The sequence below is a fragment of the Syngnathus floridae genome, chromosome 4 (assembly GCF_059516105.1).
Source record: "Syngnathus floridae isolate MCC-2025c chromosome 4, RoL_Sflo_1.0, whole genome shotgun sequence".
NCBI classification, from domain to species: Eukaryota; Metazoa; Chordata; class Actinopteri; order Syngnathiformes; family Syngnathidae; genus Syngnathus; species Syngnathus floridae.
The window spans coordinates 10,471,736-10,494,194 of record NC_142416.1 but is presented as its reverse complement, the minus strand read 5'-3'; the positions used below and the strand labels follow the sequence as shown (position 1 = coordinate 10,494,194).

The following is a 22,459-nucleotide window of genomic DNA, read 5'->3' as shown; positions in this document are numbered from 1 at the left end:
AGTTGTGTTGTAGAGAGCGTAGTGTCATAGATTTGTTCTCAATCTATTTTCAGCACTTTAAATTTGTTAATGTGCCGCAGTCGATATAGTGCCTGTGTAGCAACTTCTAAAAAAGAAAACAAAATTAAGCATATTTGCACACTTGTGGTTTTCGCCAACTGTTGATGTATGTATGAGTCTATCACTGTACCTGTGCAACCTACTATTCGTGAATTAATCTATTCTCTGATGTTTTTTTTTCCATATCCTCTTATACATTGAAACTCGCCTGTTTGCTTCTTTCTGAAATTACCCAAGTTGCTACAAGATGATGTTTAAGTCATGACTAATTGAAACCTAGTACTTTAACACTATCTGATGGCTTTTTGGTGCTAAGTAACCAAGTTCAAGTGAGGTGAAGAGCTTCATTTAAGATCTAAAGCGCCTTGCAGTTGAATAGTAGCGCTTTAGCGCATCTCTTTTTGCATCTATAGATCTACTTATGGATTTGCTCTACCAGTGGCAGGGTTTTCCCCTTTATAGCAATGGATGGATAGATTGATGGATAAAATGTAAAATCTACTTCTGATGATGTGGCCATCTGTAATACCAATCAGTCTTAAAAAAAACAAGCACACACTCACAACAGCTTTTGTCTTGCTCATTCATAACAGCAAAATGACTGCCCAGACAAAATAAATCTATGTCAGGAGCTTTCACTTGACACTCTCGGATTTTAATGACTTAAAAGTTTCAATAGAGTTTGACCCTGAGCTTCTTTTTTCTTCCTCCAGAGAATTACAGTTTCTGGCGGATCAAGAGCGCATCTCTCCAGCAGCCATTAAGAAGACCACGCTGGACAAAGTGCTTCAGCAGCCCGGAGTCGCAGTCAGTGGAGTGGGCAATGGAAATGGAAGATCAGGGCTCAACCTGTTCAACAATAATCGCAGCTCTGGAGTCAAGAAAAAGAACTGATTGTAAAGAAACAAAAAGACAAACAAACGCATTTTACATTACCAATCTACAGATGGCCATGTCTTTTGCATACCTTCTCAGCCATGCGCCATGCTCGGCTGACTTGGGTGTCTGAAATGGCCGCACCAATGATCAATATTTCTGTTACCAAATTATTTATTTCATTCTACTATTTTGTACTTAGTTTCTCTCATAAAGACACGCATGCATCTATGTTGTGCTGCACTTGTATTGTCTCGTGCACATCCACATAGATGAGTGAGGGCAAAGTATATTTTGTCCGTTCAAAGGCACCGTATCTTTTGTCTGTGCAATAATCAGTCGATAGCATTTGGAAATGGGATGTTAATTATGGTTTGGAAATTGATTTATGGAGGATTTTTACCTGCTTGGGTTCTGATGAGTCTGAACAGCCTTAATTATTATTAGTGGTAGTAGTAATATTAGATATCACATCTTTGTGGACATTGAAGACTGATTATTCTACAACTATGAAGGCATTGGTAACCTTTTTTCACACAAGTGCCCGACGTATCACATGGTCCTGTTCGTTCTGTCAGTATAATCCATCCCTGTTGTGATTGTGCATTTCCAAACGTCCCAATTGTTTTAAATTAAACCAAATTTTCTAATGGCAACCACTTCTGGTTTGGTGTTCCCATTTCATGCAACATTAAACAAATTGAAGCAAAAAAGTTGTTTGGCTTCCATTCTCTTTCTATGTTGGTTGTGCTATTTTTCATGCTGTGTTGTCATGCTGTGACAACAACAGTAAGCATCTCCGGCTTTATTGTCCCCAAGTGATGACTGAGGATACAATCTGGTCTGCAGATGCAGGCATTTTCTTAAAGTCTTCCATTTGTACATTTCTATGGAGCTCAACTTTGTCTCTTGTCATATTTGGCAGTTGTCACATGCATCTAGTTAATAATATTAGGTTTATACATAAATAATTGAATGCTGATGTCCCTGTTTTTTTATTCAATACTACGAATACCCAAGATAAGAAGAAACAAACCAGAATCTGCTTCTTTTTTATGTCGTGGGCAACCGCGAAGGTTGAAAAAAGTAATTAAATTAACAGTACATAGTGCTGAGTTCTGTTTAGAAAGTCTGAAAAATACTCAAATTCCGTATGAAAATTTTACTCAAGACAGTATTTGTACTTCATTATGTCATTATCGTTGTCTTAAAGTGTCTTGGTCAAGTGTTTTGTTAATCCCCTTTTTATTATCAAAAGACTATTCAGTGCGTCCCACTACTGCGAAGATTAGACATTACTCCAGTTCAGGGGTCACCAAGTCTGGTCCTCAAGGGTGTGTTGCATTAGGGCTGCACCTAAAACGGGCTGGATTTGCGCCATTGAGGACCGGAGTTGGTGACCCACGCTCCAGATACATTCATTTCATTGAGAGATTCACATTGCTATGTGAGTGTCTTGCACCTAAGACTGACAACACATCAGCAAGGCAGCAGATAACGATTGATGGATAGAATCGACTAGTTTTGTGTCGACGACAGTCCGTAAAGTGCCTTCTATCCACAGGTAAGCCAGATGCTACCTGTCATCTGCATCCAATCAATTTAATCACTGACCTTTGCAGGAACATGCTTGTTTGCATATCAAGGAATGCGGATGCCAGACACCCACATGACTGAATTCAACGGAGCCCTTTTGCAGTCATCCAACAAACCTAGAGAACATCACACAAACTGAAATAAACAACTCCGAGCAGTGTGCTAAAAGGTGTTCTGAACATGTGTTTGTTTGACGTACTGTGAAAGCCAGGCTGATATAGTATCAGTTTGATGCAGCTGTCACTTGAAATATTAACAACACAAAAAGAGGATGCGCCTTCAGTTTCTATACATGTCATGAATGTATTTGAACAATAGGGCCCATAAATAACCAGCAGAAACAACCAATAACAGCAAACACATTCATGCCCATGACAATTTAGTGCTGCCATGGCTCTCTGACGAGTTTCAGCACTTCAGCCCTTCCAAATCTGATGTCAAAATGCTTAACCCAACCATTGGTAATTGTAACTCAAGCTGCTCAAAATACATAGCTACCTCGCGAGCGTGTTGGGAAAATAAGCCAGCAGTTTTTTTGCTTGTGTCATCATGCAAGGGTTGTCATCATTGTACTGTATTGCTTTGGGATAAATAGTTTCTTACATGAGAGTGAGAAAGTGAGAGTGAGAGAGAGAGAGAGAGAGAGAGAGAGAGAGAGAGAGAGAGAGAGAGAGAGAGAGAGAGAGAGAGAGAGAGAGAGACTTTCCACCACAAAACTGTGTGTGCTCGTCCCTTAGATCAGTTCATAAATAAGTTTTATCTAACAAATGTATAGTGTCATGTAAGATTTGTTTAAAATGCATCTCGACACTAGTCCTGCCTGTGAGCTTGCACAAACAGAGGCAACTACTTGAGATAAAGTCGTCTCTTATCTACTCAATGCTGATAAAATGTCTTGATGAAAAATAGCACCTTGGGGAAAAACCCTATACAAAGATAGGAGCACAAGTTTAAATCAAATCCTAACGCCTTCAACAATTTTTAGTGTTGTGTTAGTTTGATACATGAGCCATTGTCTGTTTCTTAAGATGATGTGTGCTATCTTGACATGATAGCGGTTGTTTTCTTGAAATCATATCTGGCAGGAAACAGTTCATTCTTGCCAGTCAGCATTTTCAGCAAATCATCTCCCACCATTTTAATATTATTATTGTTATTATTACTGCTAGAATCTTGCATTATTTTTTTACGAGTAGCCTGCCGTTCTCACGCATTCCCATGACATGATTGTGAATTATAGACGAAATTGTTCATAGCATGTTTATGAGCATGTGAACAGTTTGCTGGAGTGGCTAACCTGCGACTACGCAGATTTCTGACGGCTGGCTATATCCCCCATCAATCAATCGGTCAATCAATCGATTAATTGATTAATCAATCTATCAATCAAACAATCAATTAATCAATTAGGGTTGTTTTCTGTCCTTTTTTCTGTCTTTTTGTTATTTGCAGAGGTTGAAAACAATGAGCCTCAAAATGTAGGGACGTAAAACGTCATAAAAAATACTGTACAGAACAGAACCTACAAAAAGTAAGTAATTGTATTTGCAAGGATAATTCTCGTGACTAATTTTAGAATTTTGTGTTTTTCTGAGTTATAGGGTAAAAACAGTCAGCAAGTGTGAGATAACATAGGCTGCATTCTCTCTTGGTAACCGAATTTGCAGAAAGGAAATCCTCCACTTAATCCTCCACTTGTGACTCGAGTGTTGTTGTTGTTCGTAGTAGTGGGCCGTGTCTCTTTAAATGCGGGTTACGTAGCGTCTTCATGAATGGAAACCATGTGATCCAAACATCACTTGAGTCTCTCGCCTGAGCCCAGACCGAAACAAGCGAGGAAGGAGTGGATACAGCACACGGGCGGTGTGACACAAGCGAAGGAGAGGGGCCAAACGTTGCTCCTTCCTTTTCGCTCCGATCACTTGAGCACCTTCAACCGTCGGCCAACGCCGGCCATCGAGGGTCGGGGGCGGGCGGACGGACGGACGGCGCCGGTGCGGTTTCCACTTCTGGTGAGTCAGCAGTTCAAATCCCAACTTGAAATCTCCACAAAGTGCTGAATAAAAGTGGCCTTGTTTGGCTGAGTGCGCGCGGCGTCGAGCTGTTGTTTTAAAAGCCACCCCGCCCCCGTAGAAGCGCTGAATCATCACGACCCGGCCGGTCGGCTCGGCTGGCCGCCCGTCTGTCGTCCAGTCGGGACCGTGCGAGCGGCTCTGAGCGGTGATTCCACAATACGGACAAAGGGGGAGCACGATGTGCACGATGTGACTGGCAACCTTGGAAAGAAGAAGCAATGTGTCGGAATGAGAGGGGCGAGGGCACGTTGACAGCAAAGGTCGGCGGGGGTGACGCCTGTCTGCAAGCCATTAGACGTGTGTAGCTACAAGAGGGAAAGTCGAGAAATGTGTTAAGTAACAAGTCGGAAGACGGAGAGCGCGGACGGAACTCGCCTCGCCGACTGTCCCCGCGCGGAGGTGCTGAAAGCGGCTGCATGGCCAGCGCTTGTTCGCAGGTACACGTCGCGCCAAATCAACTGTTTTGTTTGGTATTATTTGGCTGTCAATGTATTCTACTCTCCTCATGCTCGACTTCGCACTTTAAGTTTAATTCATGACGGCAGCTAGCTTGGGAGAGCCATGGAGCGGCGCTCGCTGCCTTGCCTCGTGCGTGTTTTGACATTTGCTTTGTGCCCTCCGACGGGCCTCTTTCTTCCTACCCGGAGGAATGTTGAACAAAACGCGGTGGAGTCACATCGCCTTGTCGCGTCTCGTCTCGTTTCGGCGGTCCGGTTCGCGCTTTTTTGAGGCTGATTGATCACGTCGGGGTTATTTGTGAACGTTACAGAAGAGGCACGAGGGGAACCATGGCAACATGGCACCGGCGGGTGGGAGGCGGGCGGGCGGACAAAGGTCTAAGCGAGGGAAAAGCGTTCGCTTTCTATTGGGGGCCTTGCAAACAAGTGCACCCGCCCATCGCGATGAGGAACGTGACGCTTATTTTCCATGGATTTTAAGATTACTAGTAACTTTGATCTCTGTTTTAGCCAACACTTATTGAGCCCAAGCGCGCATTTTACCTTCGAAAAATCTCCGTGTTGTGAGTTGAGAGCGGAAAATCATCTAATTGTTCTACTTGTTACTATATGTCGCCAGCATTTCACTCAACATAGTACATTACGTTTTTGAGGAAATGAATTAAAAAAAAGTCTGTGCGGGAGTGGTATGCAAAATAATCACAAAATTAAATGTACGAACTGCACAATTTTCATAGGAAAAAATGCCATACATTGAACTTGTTAAAGTAAATACAGTTCGGTTGTATTCTGAAATTTCCTGCGTGTTTTTAAACATAGACGCCATTTTTATCTCAGCAATGCGTGTCAATTTAGTCTTGAGTTTTTTGTTTTTCTAATACTCAAAGTCTTACAGTGCCATACTTATTAGGAATAAAACCTACCTTGGTTTTAATGAACATTTCTATAAATTACGCCATTGTTGCTGGCGGCACTTTGGGAGTATTTTTTGAGGTTGTGCTTGGTGTAAAATGTTTGACATCTGAATTGAGTGAAATTGGTTACTTTCAACAGAACACCTGATGATGTCTCTCAGAACATTTAAAGTGATTTACAAAGAAAATACATTCCTTACTGGTTTCCTAGGAAGACTACCTATTGTCGCAAACAAGATAATATCATGTTTAAAGTGTGCCTGTTATATTTAGACAAAACTTGGCAGAGGTCAAGGTTACTGATGGGATCGTGATCCACTCTTCTGAACGTCTGTGTGTATTCAATTCCCGCATAGTAATTGGTTGATGCGGTGAATGTGAATAATCTGCTGCTGTTTGTGCCCTGAGACTGACCAGTCCAATCCTTTTACCCAAAGGCAGCCGGCATAAGCTATAGCTCCCAGTTGACCCCGAAAGGATAACCAGTCTCGGAAATAGATGAATCGCTAATGAAGTTCATTAACCCAGCCTGGCTAGTAATATATCAAAATTAATAATGAAATAACTCGAAATATAAAGCAATTATCTCTTGGGTGTTGCAAGTGAGCGCTTCCTCCTCATTGACTTATGATTATTGCATTACCTGCTGACGGGTTGCAACCTGTGCGCATTGCAACTCAAGAGTAATAGGGAAGCTCTGTGGACCTAAGAAAACTGAAACTTCACCCCCTAATGATTCCAAATCAGCAGCTTTAGTTAGAGTCAGCACTCTGCAGAGTGTATCAAAAGTATGTAGTAAGCAAGTTGGCAAGTACTGTAATAGAGGGTCATAATGATGAAATAGTTGTATCAGTATTGGATAGAAACGTGCCCCCCTCCCCCTCCTTTCTCTCTCACTCACATACACACAACGCACAGGAGCACACACACACACAACCTAGGGGCTAAGCTTTTTATACTTGGTATCAGTATTTAATCAGTGCTTGAAGTGCATTTCTCTGTCAAGTACTTTCCCCATCCTTCCCTGGTGTTCGCAGTAATTGAACGCTGACCAATGCTTATGTGTGCAACTTTGCTGATGGTGGCGGAGCGGCGGCAAAAGCGCGTGGAGCAAGGGGGATGAAGGAAGAATGAGAGATGGGATTTGCGGAGAGATTGAGAACAAGGACCTTTTTGTCTTCAAGGCATTCCCCTGAAAATGCTGAGGCAAAGCAAATGCTCCCTCGCTTGACAGATGGCGTTTTCACTTGTTACTTACCACAGCGAGTTTCTTTGACTTGTCCCGTGTGCGTGTGTGTGTGTACGTGTGTGGGTGTGCATGTGTGTGTGAGACTTTGTGTGTAAGAGACATCCACACGTAGAGCAGAGCCGACTGGCCCACATAGTGTCTTGAGCAAAATTTGATTTTGCAGCACTTTATTTCTGCCAATACTATTGATTAGGGATCATTGATAGACCTACTATAAAGTTATTGCAGCAGTGTTACCCTTACAGAGAGTGTAATGTCATAATTCCAAGTGATAAAGCGTCAAATGGGCAACTAATTACATCATCAAGGCTGTTTATTTATCGTAAAATCACTGTAGCAATCAATTAAAATACTAATAAATAAAAAGTGTCGCCTGGTGTATCATTTTTTATTTAAAAAAACAACTGCTACAGCAATGTGCAAAACCCCTCAGTTTGTATTGTACAAACAAAAATAAATGCCACAAAAATATAATTGCATAGCTATGAATAAAATGAAATAGTCGGTAATAAAATTAATAAATACAGTAATAAAAACTACAATCCCCCATGTACCGCTTTTAGAAATAATTTCCATTTCTGTGGTCATCACCATACTTTCGCTTTGCAATTACTGGTAGTGTCTTATAATGGATTTGCTCATAATACCATGTTCACCTTGGACGGGTGTATTTGTAAATTTGAATGGCTGTATGTGTTGTGGATCTTTATTTATTTTGCTACTATCGGCTCCATTTTATAAAAGTCTAGTTGGAGTGAAGTGGAAGTAAAAGAAGAAGAATAAAAGACAGAAGACGCGCAGGGAGTATGTGAGGGGAAAGCATTTGGGCAGATCAATAGTTGAGTCTTTCTTTCTCCTCCCCAACGGTAATGATGAAATATGGTGTAAGCAGATCTGGTGCATAATCATCTCTATGCTCCACCGTTGTTGGATTTTTTTTTGGGGGGGGGGCGAATGAGCTGTAAGATGTGTCTCCTTGCTGTGTGTGTTAAATCAGCCCAAACTCCAAAGGTGTTTACCTCCCCGAGGAGAAATAAAAACAAATGCAACATAAACTAAGTGTGGTTAAGAACCTGAAAGCTGGTTTAGTTGAGGTGAAGCCACTTGTTTTACTGATCCAACCTCCAATGCTGAAATGACTACGGCGAATTCAAGATACCAATTATACAAAGCAGCTTCTATTAATCAGTAATCACGCTACAATCTGTGCTCATGTTTGGCACCTCTAATAGTTTTCTTCCAAGAGCTCCGGCATTCACTTTGTAAATAAGATTGTTCGCACACAGAAGTGTTCCGAACCACCTTATTGCCTTTGCTTTTCATGCAACGCTTCGGTATTAGGAATGGTGTGTAGCGTTTGAGATGCAAGGTGTTGGTCACACGAGCATCTGTACGAGTGGTTTTCTACCAGTTGCATCATCTTGCGCATTTCTGACTGCAGTGTGACGATACCAGAATTGTGCTTGGAATTCATGAACCGTCCTTATTTGGAAACGTGCACATATTGTATCAAGTTCAGAGAGCAAAGAAAAGAAAAGCAAGCGCATCAACAGTTCTGGGGGGACTTGCAACAAAGCACATTCTTAATTGTCCTCTTTAAATGTTATAACAAGATTCAATTTTGTCGTCTGCAGTTAGTATGTTTTGTTGCATCTTGTTAAATGGGAATTACTGCAAATAGTTAATTTCGGCATTGACATATTCACCTTGCGATGCTCACAAATACTGTAGTGTAGCAAATCAAGTCAAGGCCCAGCTCCTAACAAAAGTAAGTCTAACACACTTTTAGATAGGCACATTTCTATTTATTTGGTAATAGTTTACTTTAACAGACGACTTTCTAGTTCACGGAAGATGACAAATTAAAAAAAAACAATCATCTAATACCATCAGTAGTCATAATCTCTTGTCTGATGAATCTTAAATAACTCGTTGAATGAGCTCCAGGAGATTTGCAACCTTAAAAGTCCTACAGACGACAGACAGATGGATTTTTCTTGGTTTGAATACCCGACAACATGCATCACACTTGAGTAGCAACTGTCCGTTGGCCACACACGCAACCTCCTGGTGACATTCAACCTCACAGCTCAAGAGGAACTAGGCCAGCTACAAACTGTACGCTCATGTGTACACTTTCTGAGATGAGCATGTGCTCTATTTCCGAACTGCACACTTGTCAACAGAGAGCACAGAGTGACAGATGCACTTCACAGCTCTACTGGGAGCTCTGCACTACGCCAGTGTAATAATAGAATGTCATTATTGCACTTATGAGTTCATACAGAAGCTTACACAACTAATGCCATTGGTGTCAAACTCAAGGCCCGGGGGCCATATATGGCCCGTCATTTCATTTTATGTGGCCCGCAAAGACAAATTTCACTTAAAAAAAAAAGAAATATTGTTTACAATTTTTATTACCATTTGTCTTTTTAAAACATTTGAACCGTTTTTTACTAGTCTCCGATTTCAAAATTAGTTATTAAACTGTTTGTTTTGTAGCCTATACTGTATATAGAAGACGTTGACAATCATAATGGCCCTCCGAGTGAAACTATGACTACGATGCGGCTCGCGACAAAAATGAGTTTGACACCCCTGACGAATGCAATCTGAGTAGACGGCTTCTCCTTATAATGTCACAAGGAAAACAATCTTAACTTGCTTTATGCAAGAATAGACATCATAAAATTCCAAATTTGACTTTGCAATTCCAAAATAGTGGCATTAGATGGTACGTATACCTTAATTAGGACGGGCAGGATACTGTGTCAAACTGAATTGTTTTCACCTGAATGAACATCATTTTACTTGCTTTTACTTGTCACTAATGTTTTCCTTGTGGCCCTCTGATTGTACAAGCCAAATGAGAACCAGTTTGACCAAGGATGATTTTCTCTTCTGAAAAAAAAAAAAGCAGAGCCAGGGCTCAACAGTCTGACGATGCATTTTTTTTTGCTTGTGTTGGGAAAATAATCATCACACTCCGACTTACTACCTGCAATGGGAAAATCGTGTTGACGCCAGGACTTTTTCCTCACTTTTAATAACTCACTTTGCACAATCACTGGCTCATGCACTCTTAACCATCTTGCACACACAGATAACTCGATTTAAACTCTTGAGACAGTGATTATTCCTTCTCTACATTTACTGGCTAGTAGATTACAGACATCCACAAAGGCAAGATGATCCAAATGTGTCCCATTGACCTTTGATGTGCGAAGCGATACTGTTCCACTGTAGGTGTCCGTCATGCCTATAAAAAGTCGGGTAAACATTTGCAGCATGCAGCATTTTCTTTTTCTTTTTCTTTCTTCAAATGGTGAGTTTAAGTGTGACTGGAAACCAATCTAAGGTGAGCCCTGCTTCTCGCTCAAAGTCAACTCACTGGGGCATAGAACACGAATGGATGCAGCTTATGTAGACTTTACGTAATCCTACTAATGTACTATTCAACTAATTAACTTACTATCTAATATCATAACAAACTAACGGAGGTCACTCATATTACGCATTTTGTTCCATGCTTGGTCACTCTTGACCCCGAAAGCAGATAAACCAAACTAAGACACATATGTTCCTCATGCCAGTCATTAATGATATAGTATAGTCACTTTGACGTGACAAAAAGTATTGTGGCATACTTGTTTTTATGACAGGTAACTTCATAGCTTGAGCTGGTTGGAACAGTAAAACCAAATAAATGTTTTATTGCTAGAACCGTACTCCAAAAACTAAAGTTCACAGTTCAGTTTGCATTCAGCATAGTAAAGGGAAAAAAATCCAAAACAAATGGGAACATTTAATTTTTTTAAAATAAATGTCTCAAATATATATTTTTTAAATTTAACTCAAATAGTTAGTGTTATTTTTTTGGAAATGAACAATACAGACAAGTACAGACAAGACTGTGATAATTAATGACGACATAGAAAATGAAAGGATGGATAGAAAACATGGCTAGCCATGACTTCTCCTCAGAAGCAGAGTTCCTTCCGAGTTCAACTGCCCCTATAAATGGTCCCATTTTGCCCCTGAAATTTGTCAAAGCGCAACTATATTGTTCCCATCAAACAGCCACCCAAGTGTTCCTAATGGTGTGGATGGTATGTGCATATTGCCATTCATGGGACAATAATTTTACTTTGTCTTATTTGTCCCAATATGATGTCTTCTGCTTCTCTCCCCATTTCTTCACGCTTTTTCCACACCCTGCAATCTTCCCATTTAATAGCTTCCGGCCCTCTTTTGCACCCCCCCATACACACACAAATATTTAAAAACAGAAAATATATCCTTGTGTTGGCCTCCTCAATCTTTTCATGATCTCTACCGCGAGGCCACTCCCTCTCTCACAAGTTGCCGTTATCGCTGATCTAATTCCTAAATCTCAATTAGCCTTTCTACAGAGCTCAATGTTAAATATTTGCCAACGCTCCCTGCTCAACATAGTGTAGTGTAGATCAATGAGTGCAAGTTTGTTCCCTCTGAACACGGGCAAGGTGAAGTGTTAAATCTGTAATTCTTCACATTTGTCTTTTGTCATCTCAGCGTCCTACTCCACTCAGTGATTGTTCAGTCACTTGCAGGCAACTTGTTGTTATGCTGGGATTACCAACTAAATATAGACTTGCCACTGCACCACTTTAACGAGCTATTCTTAATCATTCTCTGTGTTGACTTGTTTGTGCTTGCGTACATCCACGCTCGCAAGCCCTCGGGTTTATTTATGTCTGTGTCTGTGGCGGTTGAATTGGAGCAAAATACCAACTGGAAGACGCTTTCTAAGAAATTTCGCTCCGTGTTGTTATTGGCCTGGCGCAAATGTTTTTTTCTCAAAGAGGAATAATTAGTGCTCAGTGCTTTCAGTCTGCACTACATAAAAGTGTTTATTCTTTTGCTGTCTATGATTATCACAGTTTCACCTGGTCCAGGATTTTTTGTGTTATGTGTGTGTCAGATGGTCAATAGTAGTTTTGTTGCACTGGATCAGCTTCAGAACTTTTCTAATTGGAGGTTTTAGCCATGGTCGTTGCTGAGCTCAGTTCTTTTCTCCCCGACCCCAATCCCCCCGCCGCTACCCCCCCCCTCCCCTTGCTGGTGTTCTCTCTATCCTCCCTCCACCCACCTCCGTGCCCAACAGCTAAGCTCTTACAAATGTGTTGAGGATGCATTTTCCCCCAAACACCCTCCCACCCCCTCTGCCTCCTCCCCTCCTCCCTTGCTGTACCATCCCTACCTATACACCCCCCCCACCCCCCCTGCTCAAGTTCTTTTCTGTCTCCCTTGTCATTTGCACCCCCCAGCCGGTCCTCTCTCCATACTCAGCATTTTCCTCAGCTGTGGGTGTGATGTCTCCGCTGTAGCGCTAATCAGCTCTGGAGACGTCAGCATTCTTTCCGTCCTCCTTCACAACCTCCTCCAGCATCACCTCCTCTCTTACCTCTTTTCTCCTCACAGTCTTATCTCCGCTTGTGTTTACCTATCTCCACGGCATGTCATCTGTTTGCGCGTGTGCGTTTGTATGTTTGTTTCTGTGTGTGCTGTCTTTCAGCGGTAACCATAAGCAGCTCCGCTCTTGAGTCGTCAGCGTTCTTTCTGTGGCTACATAAAAATACAGCCGAGCACAGCAGAAAAGCTGTCTGTTGTAGCAAGAGTGGCGGTGAGCAGCATTGACCACAGCACCACGACCACCCCACATGCACTTTGGGAAGGACGCCACTATCGAGCACAAGATGAATGGCGATGGCCTTGCTCAGCAGATGATCCCTAACCCAGGTGACACATGACCTGTGCTGTCCAAGACAATTTTACGCAGCAGGGCGGGCACCTTTTTTGTCTATTAAAAAAGAGCTTCTTTTGTGTGTGCAGTACAAAACAATTCTTTCCCAACATGGTTAAACTTGTAGCAATCTACAATACATTATTACATGATCAAATAGTGCTGAGTGGTGCGCCTTCACAAATTGCTGAACAGCAAAGTGTTTGTGTCCTTTGCGTCAATAGCACATTATGTCCACCTTCAAAAGCTTTTTTAAAAACCCACACAAAATTGATACGATTGATATTAAGGAGATGATGCATACTATGTTATTTGCATTGCTGCCCTGAGGACACTATTTACGTAGACAGCACACGTGCGCTCAGGCTTAAAAATGGGCATATTTTGATCTTCATGTAGATGTTAGTCTTCTTTATCGTGTTTTATCGTGAATCTGGCAGACTGCTGCACCATGCTGAGTGTATTTTTTTTCACACAACCCCGGCACACTCAATATGGTGTCTGAAAGTAGACTAAACATTAGAACATCTGAAAGCAGGTCTAAGTTGTGGCGCAATGGTGTGATGCCATTTTGGTGAACTTGACCTAGGAGCAGGCAGACTGATTCTGAGCTCTGAAAATGTATATGGTGGATGTCTCCGAGTGCCACTTCACTTGCAAGTGGAAATCTTGCAGTTCCTTACTGTATAAACTTTGCGCATCAATGTCCTATAAGAACTCCAGCGAGTTGATTTATTATCTGACATGTAGACCACCTGCCTCTCAAGTGATGATGTTAAAGAGGACCCGCTACCATTGGCCGAGAGGCAAATCAGCTGCACTCACTCCCACAATAGCAATTTTAACTGCGTGCGTCTATGAGAATAACAAAAAAATGAAAATTCTACCCATGTGCACACTCATACTGTGCTTTTTTGCTAGACTTGTGCTGGGCTCATGTTTATCTTATGGACTGCGCTGTGACCTGAAACAAAACTGATATTGTAAGAGTCTTGTGTACAAATTATATAGGATGCATTGTATAGTTTTACATTGTGGAGAATCGTTTAAAATGGAATATAGTAACCTTTTTTTTTGCATGGATTCTACAGCTAATTGTTTACTTTTCAAACTTAGCTCTAGCAGATGCCTTTGATCCACTGGTGAAAGGAGACTTTGAATCTCTCCTCTTTTATCTCTAACCACTTCAAACGAAATGGCATATGGAGAGATTGTTATGTTTATATGGCCAATTAAGGTTTTATGTGATATTTTCTGTTGTATTGTTATTATATGTTTTCATAAGACGTCATGGTGGTCAACTGGTTAGCATGCCCGGCTCATAGTTACGCAGGGCACGATTTCAATTTTGGCTCCGGCCTTCCGGTATGGAGTTTGCATGTTCTCCCAGTTGGCTGGGAACCAGTTCAGGGTGTCCCCTGCCTACTGCCCGAAGTCAGTTGGGATAGGCAGTAGTGGTTTTAGGCACGGGCGGGGCTTTTTTTTTTTTTTTTTTAATGGCACTTGGGGGGCGGCACAAGATCCCAACACTGTAAATTAAGGCCTAATAATAATTTGTGATAGAGCCTACCTTTTATGTTTGTTAGCATTCTGTTTAGGTTATTCTTCTGCCTTCCCTTATCCTTGCTTTGCTTATAGGCTACAATTTATAATTCAGTTTTAACTCGACAAATATGACATATAATGTTAAGATTATAAGATTGTGCTTTGCAACAAGACTGTTACAAATTCAGTTATTAGGCCTACTTATTTCCCTTGGGTTAACGTTGTCCCGTGATTAGCTAACGGAATGTTCATATCTGAAGCTAGTTTCATAGACAATCATTTGTCACATCTATTTTTCGTGACAACTGTATTTTTATCATAACTGGAATTGTGCCAAGCACAGAATTAAGAATCTTACCAAGGAGCTAATCGTTCCTCCTTCCTTGAAAGACAGATTAATGTCATTTATGACATTTATTACATTATTATTTCTTATGATTATTCATTAAATTATTTCGTACATTATTATGATATTTACATTAATGACATTTAGCACGTAAAGGCATGTTTATATAAATTTATAATTCATGGGGGGAATGTTCTGTAAAAGAGTTGAATTGTCGTATAGCAAGCTCAATTGCAATTACGGGGGCGTTTCTAAAATTTTGGTTCTAAAAAAACATCAAAATAGAATGTGTGGGGTTTTTTTTATGTCGGGGGCGGGGGAACGCTCGGAAATAGTCTCACGCAGGGAGTAATTCAGTGTAGAACTGCCACTGGGGATAGGGACCAGCACAACCCGTGACCTCCCTGAGGACAAGTGGCTCAGAAAATGGTTGGATGTTTTTATAAAGCGCTTTGTCAGGGCGGAAACTATTGTAAAAGCGCTATATCAATAAAAATGTATTATAATGTATTGTACATCACTGTATAATGTTCATGCATTCATGGGGGCATGAAGCTTCTTTTTTTACATTATTTTTTCATTTTTGATTGAATTTAGTACAGTGATGCTCACGAAGTAACCAAGCAACAACACAGTAATGAAAAATAAAGAAATTCAATACTTGCTCAAATACAGTATCTTATTTGACATAGAGACCCATAATAGCGCCGTGTTTCCCGGACTATAATTAAATTTAATATGACATCTGATATCTACATGTGCCACAGCAGACATCTTTACCTCAACATACGCCAACTAGAGACCAGAGGTGGTAACTGTAAAGCTAGAAATTGTTGCAAAGGGCTCAATTGCCATTAGACAAAAACATTTAGTGGAATATTTCCCTGTGAGATAAGATGTACATAAAATTAATTGGAAGAAAAGCATAATTTTTTTATCAATACGTATTAAACTTCAATAAATAATAAATAAAAATGAGTGCAATATTGTAAAAAATGCATTTGTGTGATAAAGTTACTGCGTGGTTCTCAAAGGGACCTTTCAGTGCTCATAGGGTCATCATTTTTATGTCCTTCTTATATGGCTTGTTCCAAGTCACTGATGTCTCAACGAAATATGTATGGTCATCTTAACGGTTGCTTGTATTGTGTTTAACTTGATCGCATTTGCACGTTTGGGTTCTTGCAGTGGAACATGTGGATATTCTTGTGCCTCCCCGAGCAGGGTGGCAGGGGAATGAATGTGTTGGCATGCTTTTTTGTTTGTATGTAGATGGGGGTTATGGAGGTTGGGGGTTGGGCACGGGGGAAATAAACCTGTGCCTGGCAGTAAAAACGCCTCCTTTTTTTTGCCTCTCTGTTTTCACATCCCCCACCATCTCTCCACCCCCAGCCCCAAAGGCACCCTTAGTCTTCATGTCTTTGATCCATCTATTGTGTGATGATGATGATGCATCTCCAACTGCGGGAGCCTACAATGCAGCCCAGCACACTGCATGTACAATTCAAGAGAGCTACCGCTACATCAAAAATTCCGCCTTTACAAACACAATAATACTCCGTTTTGATTGACCGTCACGGATAGATAGTGGTTCTACTTTGCTGTGTTGTAGAACTACACTATATCATACTGTATATATCGACTCTTTCATATAGTTTATTGAGGTAACAAAAGTATTAAAATCTTTCTTTAAGTGGTCATAATGTTGGTGGTAGGTGGATGAATTGGGAAAAGCTGTTAAAAATTATGATGGGTATTTATAGTGGCAGCGGCAGCACAGTTGTGGGTTCTGTATTTAATGTACGCTGGCTATGCAACGTATGTGCGTGTAATGCACATTTTCTCTGATCTACTGCTATTTTTAACGATTGAATCTGTAGCATCACAGCGATGGAAGTGCACTGTGGGGGAGGTTGACTGCTCAATGTTTCTGGGCCAAATTAAGAATAAGAATAATAAGATGAAGAAGAATATGAATGACACTGATAGTGCTTTTCAAGAAACCCAATGGTGTTTGTAAAGATTATCAAACATCTGCAGGCAAAATGTTTTTTCATTTTTGGTAGAGATGTGTGTCATGTGTTGTGTAGTAAAGGGTGGCCTGATGAAATTTGCGCGGCAAAGAGAGGAAAGAGCTGAGGGGAGGAGAGTGAGGCCAGCTGGAATCTGCTGAGTCATCGTGACTGGTCTCATGATGATCGCTTAGGTCAGAGCAGCAACAAGAGACACCCTTTAGTGAACACACGCACACGCATGCACGCACACACACATACACAGAGGTCTGAAAAATGAGAGATGGACTCGCACGCTCGAACACAAAGCATCCTCTTGTGGGGATGTGCACTTGGAGGGCTGATGTCATCTTTTGCCCGCCTGTGTTGACTTCTTTATCTCCAGGCTTTTGTCTTTTGTTTCCATCTTTAAGCAATGACACGTATTCGTGCTTTGTGCGTTTATTTCTGTTATCTTTAGCCATTTGTATTCCTGTCTGATGTAGTACTACGTAGCTCTGCTTTCTTATATGGTGCTTTCTAATTCACTGCTAAGGTGTATGAAAGTGTAAGTTGGCTTCCCCCTGGAGTCCTTCCCACAAATTCTATCACTTCCTCTTCTCTCAGTTCACTTCTTAGCGATTGGCCTGAAGCCAACCAAAAGCAGTTCAACGGAACAAAAACTGTGGGTGTCATGCATCCGCATGAACGGTACTCTGGACAGCTCATATCTACTGCCCCTCCCGTTCCGTCGGCAACATTTACGATGAACCCTAACCCCATGTTGCTTTCCTGTATTTTACCCGTCTGTTGCCCACGTTGCTATCCTGTATGCTCCCCGTCTGTTGCCAGACCTGTTATCCTGTTCTCCACTACCCCTTCAATAAATCTTGGTCCAAGCTGCACTTGGTGGCCCTGCTCTGTTCCGTGACAGTTGGTACTATCACTGTAACGATCACCAAACAGGAAGTCAGGGAAATTCTAAGAAATATTGCATGTCACTTTCTCTCTTGCAATCTGATATTGATGCGCAACATTTTATATATCCAAACAACAGTCCTTGAGAGGTACTATTGGACTTCTGGTGGGTAGTGAATCACAAATAACAATAATTATGAAAATAATAAAGGCCTATTTTTTAAATCAAGCTTCTGTACACATAATGGATAACGGTTGTATTGTTTTCTGCATTTGTGTAGGTCTGTTCAGAAGAGCAAGGCTCCTGTGGCATGACGACGACAAACAAAGGAAATAAAGCCTTAAAGGTGAGCGAGAGCATCCACCAAGTGGTGCAGTTCAGGCAGGTTTACCAAGTAAACCCCGATTAAGCTGGAATTTACATTGCTGAGTGTTTAGACAGCATTGCTGTGTTAGCTCCATGAATAATATGACATCATAGCATAGCAGCAAAGCAGCAGCTAATTTGACAATTTATTAAACAGTAAATGGGCATGGCAGTATGCAGTGCAGCATACTAACGATCAATTATGAGCATCCATGTTGTTAACCCATGTTGCGATGCCTAAACAGTATATCGCACAGGTTGTTGTTTTTGATTGACTGAACTGTATTTGATCGGATTCCTTCTTACTCGATAAAGGTGAAGCGAGAGCCGGGGGAGAATGGCACCAGCTTGACAGATGACGAGCTGGTGACCATGTCGGTGCGGGAGCTTAACCAGCATCTCCGGGGGCTCACCAAGGAGGAGATCCTGCAACTGAAGCAGAGGCGGCGCACCCTGAAGAATCGGGGCTACGCCGCCAGCTGTCGGGTAAAAAGAGTTACCCAGAAGGAAGAGCTGGAGAAGCAAAAGGCTCAGCTGCAACAGGAAGTGGACAAACTGGCCAATGAGAATGCTTCCATGCGCCTGGAGCTGGACGCTCTCAGGTCCAAGTACGAGGCTTTACAGACCTTTGCCAGGACTGTGGCGAGAAGCCCCACTGTAGGGGTCGGAGTCAGGGCCGGAGGGGGAGGAGGAGGGGGAGCGTCATCCGTCATTGGTCCTCTCATACCCGGGAAGGCGGCAACGGCGACGAGTGTCATCACAATAGTAAAGTCCAAAACAGACGCACGGTCTTGAGGGAGGTTTCGATTGACAAAGGTGTGTCGGGATGGAATTCAGCTGCGTCTCAGAATTTCTTCTTCTCTGCTTGCCGCGCCTCCTTCACTGTCCTTGTGTCACGGCACTCACTTGACACAGTTCACGAGGGCAGAGAAGGACTTGACGAAGGCAGTCAGTGCTTGCTAACAAAGAATCAGTCAATTTAAAGTTGATCATGAACTGATCATGAACAATGAACTGTTGTAGTGAGAATCCAACATTCCCATTCCGTGGCTAAACAAACAGATGGTATTGGAACATTTCTGTGATGGATTTAGGGGCAGAATAGTCTGCTAGATCATCCATCTCATGTGACCTGCTCATTTCATTGGCTGCAGATGAGTCCCATCCAGTTGCAACCTTTTCATATCAGTACGATGGAATATATATATGACGCGCAATTGTGTTACGTGTATTTTTACTGTTTTGTACCGTGGTGTCATTCACATGAGGTTCAAAATGTGTTCTCTGTGTGTGAATTGTTAAATATCAGGAATTCTGTGAAATTCGTGATTGCTTTGTTTGTTCAATTGTCTTTTTATTTCAGACTCTTCACTTGTCACTCATATTTGCCCTTCCCCATTTTTCTGAGTTACAATTGACTTTTTACGACTACACAGGTAGCCAGCAGTTAAAGAAATTAAAAACATAAGATTCAAACCCTTAAAATTGCTAACCCAATTTGGGTTAAGAAATTGGAGCGACCCAATTGACCCAACTTCAAAGTTGGTTCAAATCGACCCAATTTTCTGGGTTGGTCCAATTTTTAACCCAGCAGTTTTAAGGATGTATAATTTTGGAAAACAAATATTGACATGTGTAATTCTCCACAAGTAGTGTATACATCTGGAAACAATTTGGAAGGGCAAGTAACGTGGACTACTAATTAAGATGTTGGGAGGACTCAAGAGGAATTTGATTTATAAAGAAATTGGTTGTACCTGTGATCAATGGGATAATCTAACTGAATGTCTGAATGTCTATGACATTTAACTCTGCATTGTCCTATGAGCTGTGAAGTAGTCACAATAATAATAGAAACTGTAATGACATACATTCATGTGATTTTGCACTTGTACATGTGCTGTATTAACAAATTTGTTTTGTTGATGCATTTCCCTTATTTAAATAGTTCTTTAGGAAAGTCTCAACAAAGCTGGTACAGTCTCCCCACAGTTTAGAAAATAATTGACATAATTATTATTATTTTTAAATGTGCATTCGCATAAATGAAGAGTCACTGACAAGATTTACAGTAAAAGTAATCTCCTAAGAAAAAATAACAATAAATAATCATTGTCCGTACATGGTAGCGTCTCCAATTTTATAAAGACAATTAGCTTTGCATTGTTTGTATTGACCTGTGAAAAATAAGGTAACAAAATCAGTTTGATATACAGTCTCTCTCTATTTTGCAATTGTACCAAAAGTGGCTTAACTACTGAATAGCTTTGTTCTTTCTCTAGTGACTAGGCACTTGTGTGTAGCCGTGAATTAGCGTGTGGTGTGCTGTGTGCTGTGTATGTGATGGGGAAACTATAACGTAACTATATTTGATGGGTACTACTTGTTTGATTTCAGGGCGAGTGATGACACAGCTGGTAACTGTGCTTGTTCTCTCATTACGACGCGTGCTCCAGGACCATCTAAACTTGCCATAATTTGCATGTTTGGTTTTTATGTAGCTTTTTTTCCAACTCTTTGTTCGCTTTATGTTCTGCTCTCAATAGTGGAGATTGTGACTAATCTTGGTGTGCAAGGGTCACATCCTTCCCAAAAAAAAAAAACACCAGAAAAAGGACAAATGTGAAGTCATTTTTTTGTGTATTTAATTTAATTTGGGGTTAAAAAATTAAAAACCTGCCAAGAATGACATCAGATGAAGACAAGCAAATCATGTCCATACGTTTTACAAGTTTGTTTTTGTTTTCAATGTATTGCTTCCTCATAATTGTGTGTTTTCCTATCTGTCTCGAGCCACTTGTTTTTTGACTGTTGTGTTTGATATGGTGTACTTTTTTTAAAAAAAGGATGAAACTGTTTTGTGAAAATTCTCCACGTTAAACACACTTTGCCAACCTTCAGGATGAATACCATACATTGTGAGTGTAACAGTGTCAAGCTGGTGTTTAGTTGTCTTTTAATATGCAAACTGTGTAAGGCATAAGTAGAGCTGTCACCCAGGAGCTGTACTGCTGTTGTCACCTGTGTCAAATTGTTCAGGTTTAGTGTAATGTGGCAAGGTGAAAGAGTTTATATTTACAGTGTTTAACAATATGTGACTGGGTATCAAATGTTTTTGCAATTTATTTGTTTATATCTGGATTATGTGTTGTGATTTATCTTGCTTCCCCACAGCATATTATTGTATTTATTAATGTGCATAGACAAGAAAAATAGAATATTTTTCTACCACTTTCAGTTTGAAAGGCAATGCTTCTTAGTTGTGTTTTTGGTCTTGGTTTTGTGATCTTGAATGGAGTTCATCCATTAGGCATTATCAAACAGGGTTTCCGTAACATATTTCATGAGCTTGACATGTTTTACTCCTTCCTGCGTAGATGTTTTACCTTACTAATACAAAGGTGTTTCATCACCAGCCCAGGCAGCCGCTCCTAAGTCATATTCATAAATATTTTATGACACAGGAAAATAAATAATAGTGACGAATAGAACACGTTTTACAGACGGAATTAACTGGGCCCTCATTGAAAACATCTGATGATTGTGAAGAGAATGATTATCAAACACTTCTTACCATTCTGTGGGGCCAATTGATGCGTAGTCACTCAGTTATTTCTCTGAGCAGTCAATCACACGTCCAGATGAAAAGGCCTTTCACCCACCTCCAAAGTTGATCAATGAGAGTAAACGAACCAAACATTCCTTTGATCGTTTGTTTGGTGTGTTGATCAATAATAATGTTTGTTTTGCCTCTGCTGGCCTTCACTAGCATCAAATCATTTCATTTTCTTCTTTTGCTGTTTTCTTCTTTTTCATCTCTGTTGTACGTGTATTTAATGGTGGTCATTTGGTCAGATTACATACATTGAAGCTGGGATATATTTGTTTCTGAAAGTAAATAACGGTCAGTTTAAAGTTATAGAGAAGTAGTGAGTTTGTTTGACTATGACGCAGCCTGTTAAGAAAAAGTCCTGTAATAAGAAATTATGTGTTTTGTACGATTTCTGTATGGGGTGTAATAAATTATTATACTGTTCTTTCTATGGGAAAATACTGAAAATGTGACAGTCTTTGTAAGTATTTATCTTCTACTAAATTATTGTTTTGTTTTTTTGTAGATACATAAGTGATGATGACAAAGTACTGGTGATTATGGAATTAATTGTTTCATCATCAGTCTAATGTTCTTTTAATTTATTGATGTATATACTGTATGTTTGTCAATAAACAGTTTACTTTATTTTATATATGACCAATAAACATGGTTTAAAGTAGA

At 40.7% G+C, this 22,459-nt stretch overlaps 2 protein-coding genes and 1 long non-coding RNA gene across 6 annotated transcripts in view; 2 read left to right on the top strand and 1 right to left on the bottom strand.

The window, feature by feature from the left end:
• pycr1b (pyrroline-5-carboxylate reductase 1b) overlaps positions 1-1,592 on the top strand; it is a 7,435-nt gene extending 5,843 nt beyond the window's left edge. For both annotated transcript variants that reach the window (XM_088373486.1, XM_088373487.1), the window contains exon 9: positions 774-1,592. In XM_088373486.1, coding sequence (XP_088229612.1) covers positions 774-954 — 181 coding nt within the window. In that variant the 3' untranslated portion in view covers positions 955-1,592. The remainder of the gene's footprint in view (positions 1-773) is intronic.
• On the bottom strand, positions 700-5,425 carry LOC148399007 (uncharacterized). The gene is made up of 3 exons (XR_015857987.1): positions 5,249-5,425; positions 2,732-4,808; positions 700-2,648 (listed from the first exon to the last, which is right to left on the bottom strand). It is a non-coding gene; the product is annotated as an uncharacterized LOC148399007 (long non-coding RNA).
• Positions 4,328-22,459, top strand: mafgb (MAF bZIP transcription factor Gb). Of its 3 annotated transcripts, none has more exons than XM_088373491.1 (3): positions 4,328-4,544; positions 18,098-18,163; positions 18,499-22,459. In XM_088373491.1, exons 2-3 carry the CDS (start codon positions 18,128-18,130, stop codon positions 18,976-18,978), a joined length of 516 nt encoding a protein of 171 aa, XP_088229617.1. In that variant the 5' UTR covers positions 4,328-4,544; positions 18,098-18,127; the 3' UTR covers positions 18,979-22,459. The 3 variants fall into 3 exon arrangements, with proteins under 3 accessions (XP_088229617.1, XP_088229614.1, XP_088229615.1); XM_088373488.1 differs by lacking the exon at positions 4,328-4,544 and adding an exon at positions 4,590-5,044; XM_088373489.1 differs by lacking the exon at positions 4,328-4,544 and adding an exon at positions 5,068-13,012.

Bases quoted from the DNA above. Each gene is read 5' to 3' on its own strand.
- mafgb (XM_088373488.1), top strand. From the start codon at position 5,024: ATGGCCAGCGCTTGTTCGCAG. The intron at 5,045-18,097 runs GTACACGTCGCG...GCATTTGTGTAG, and splicing joins TGGCCAGCGCTTGTTCGCAG to GTCTGTTCAGAAGAGCAAGG. The intron at 18,164-18,498 runs GTGAGCGAGAGC...TACTCGATAAAG, and splicing joins AAGGAAATAAAGCCTTAAAG to GTGAAGCGAGAGCCGGGGGA.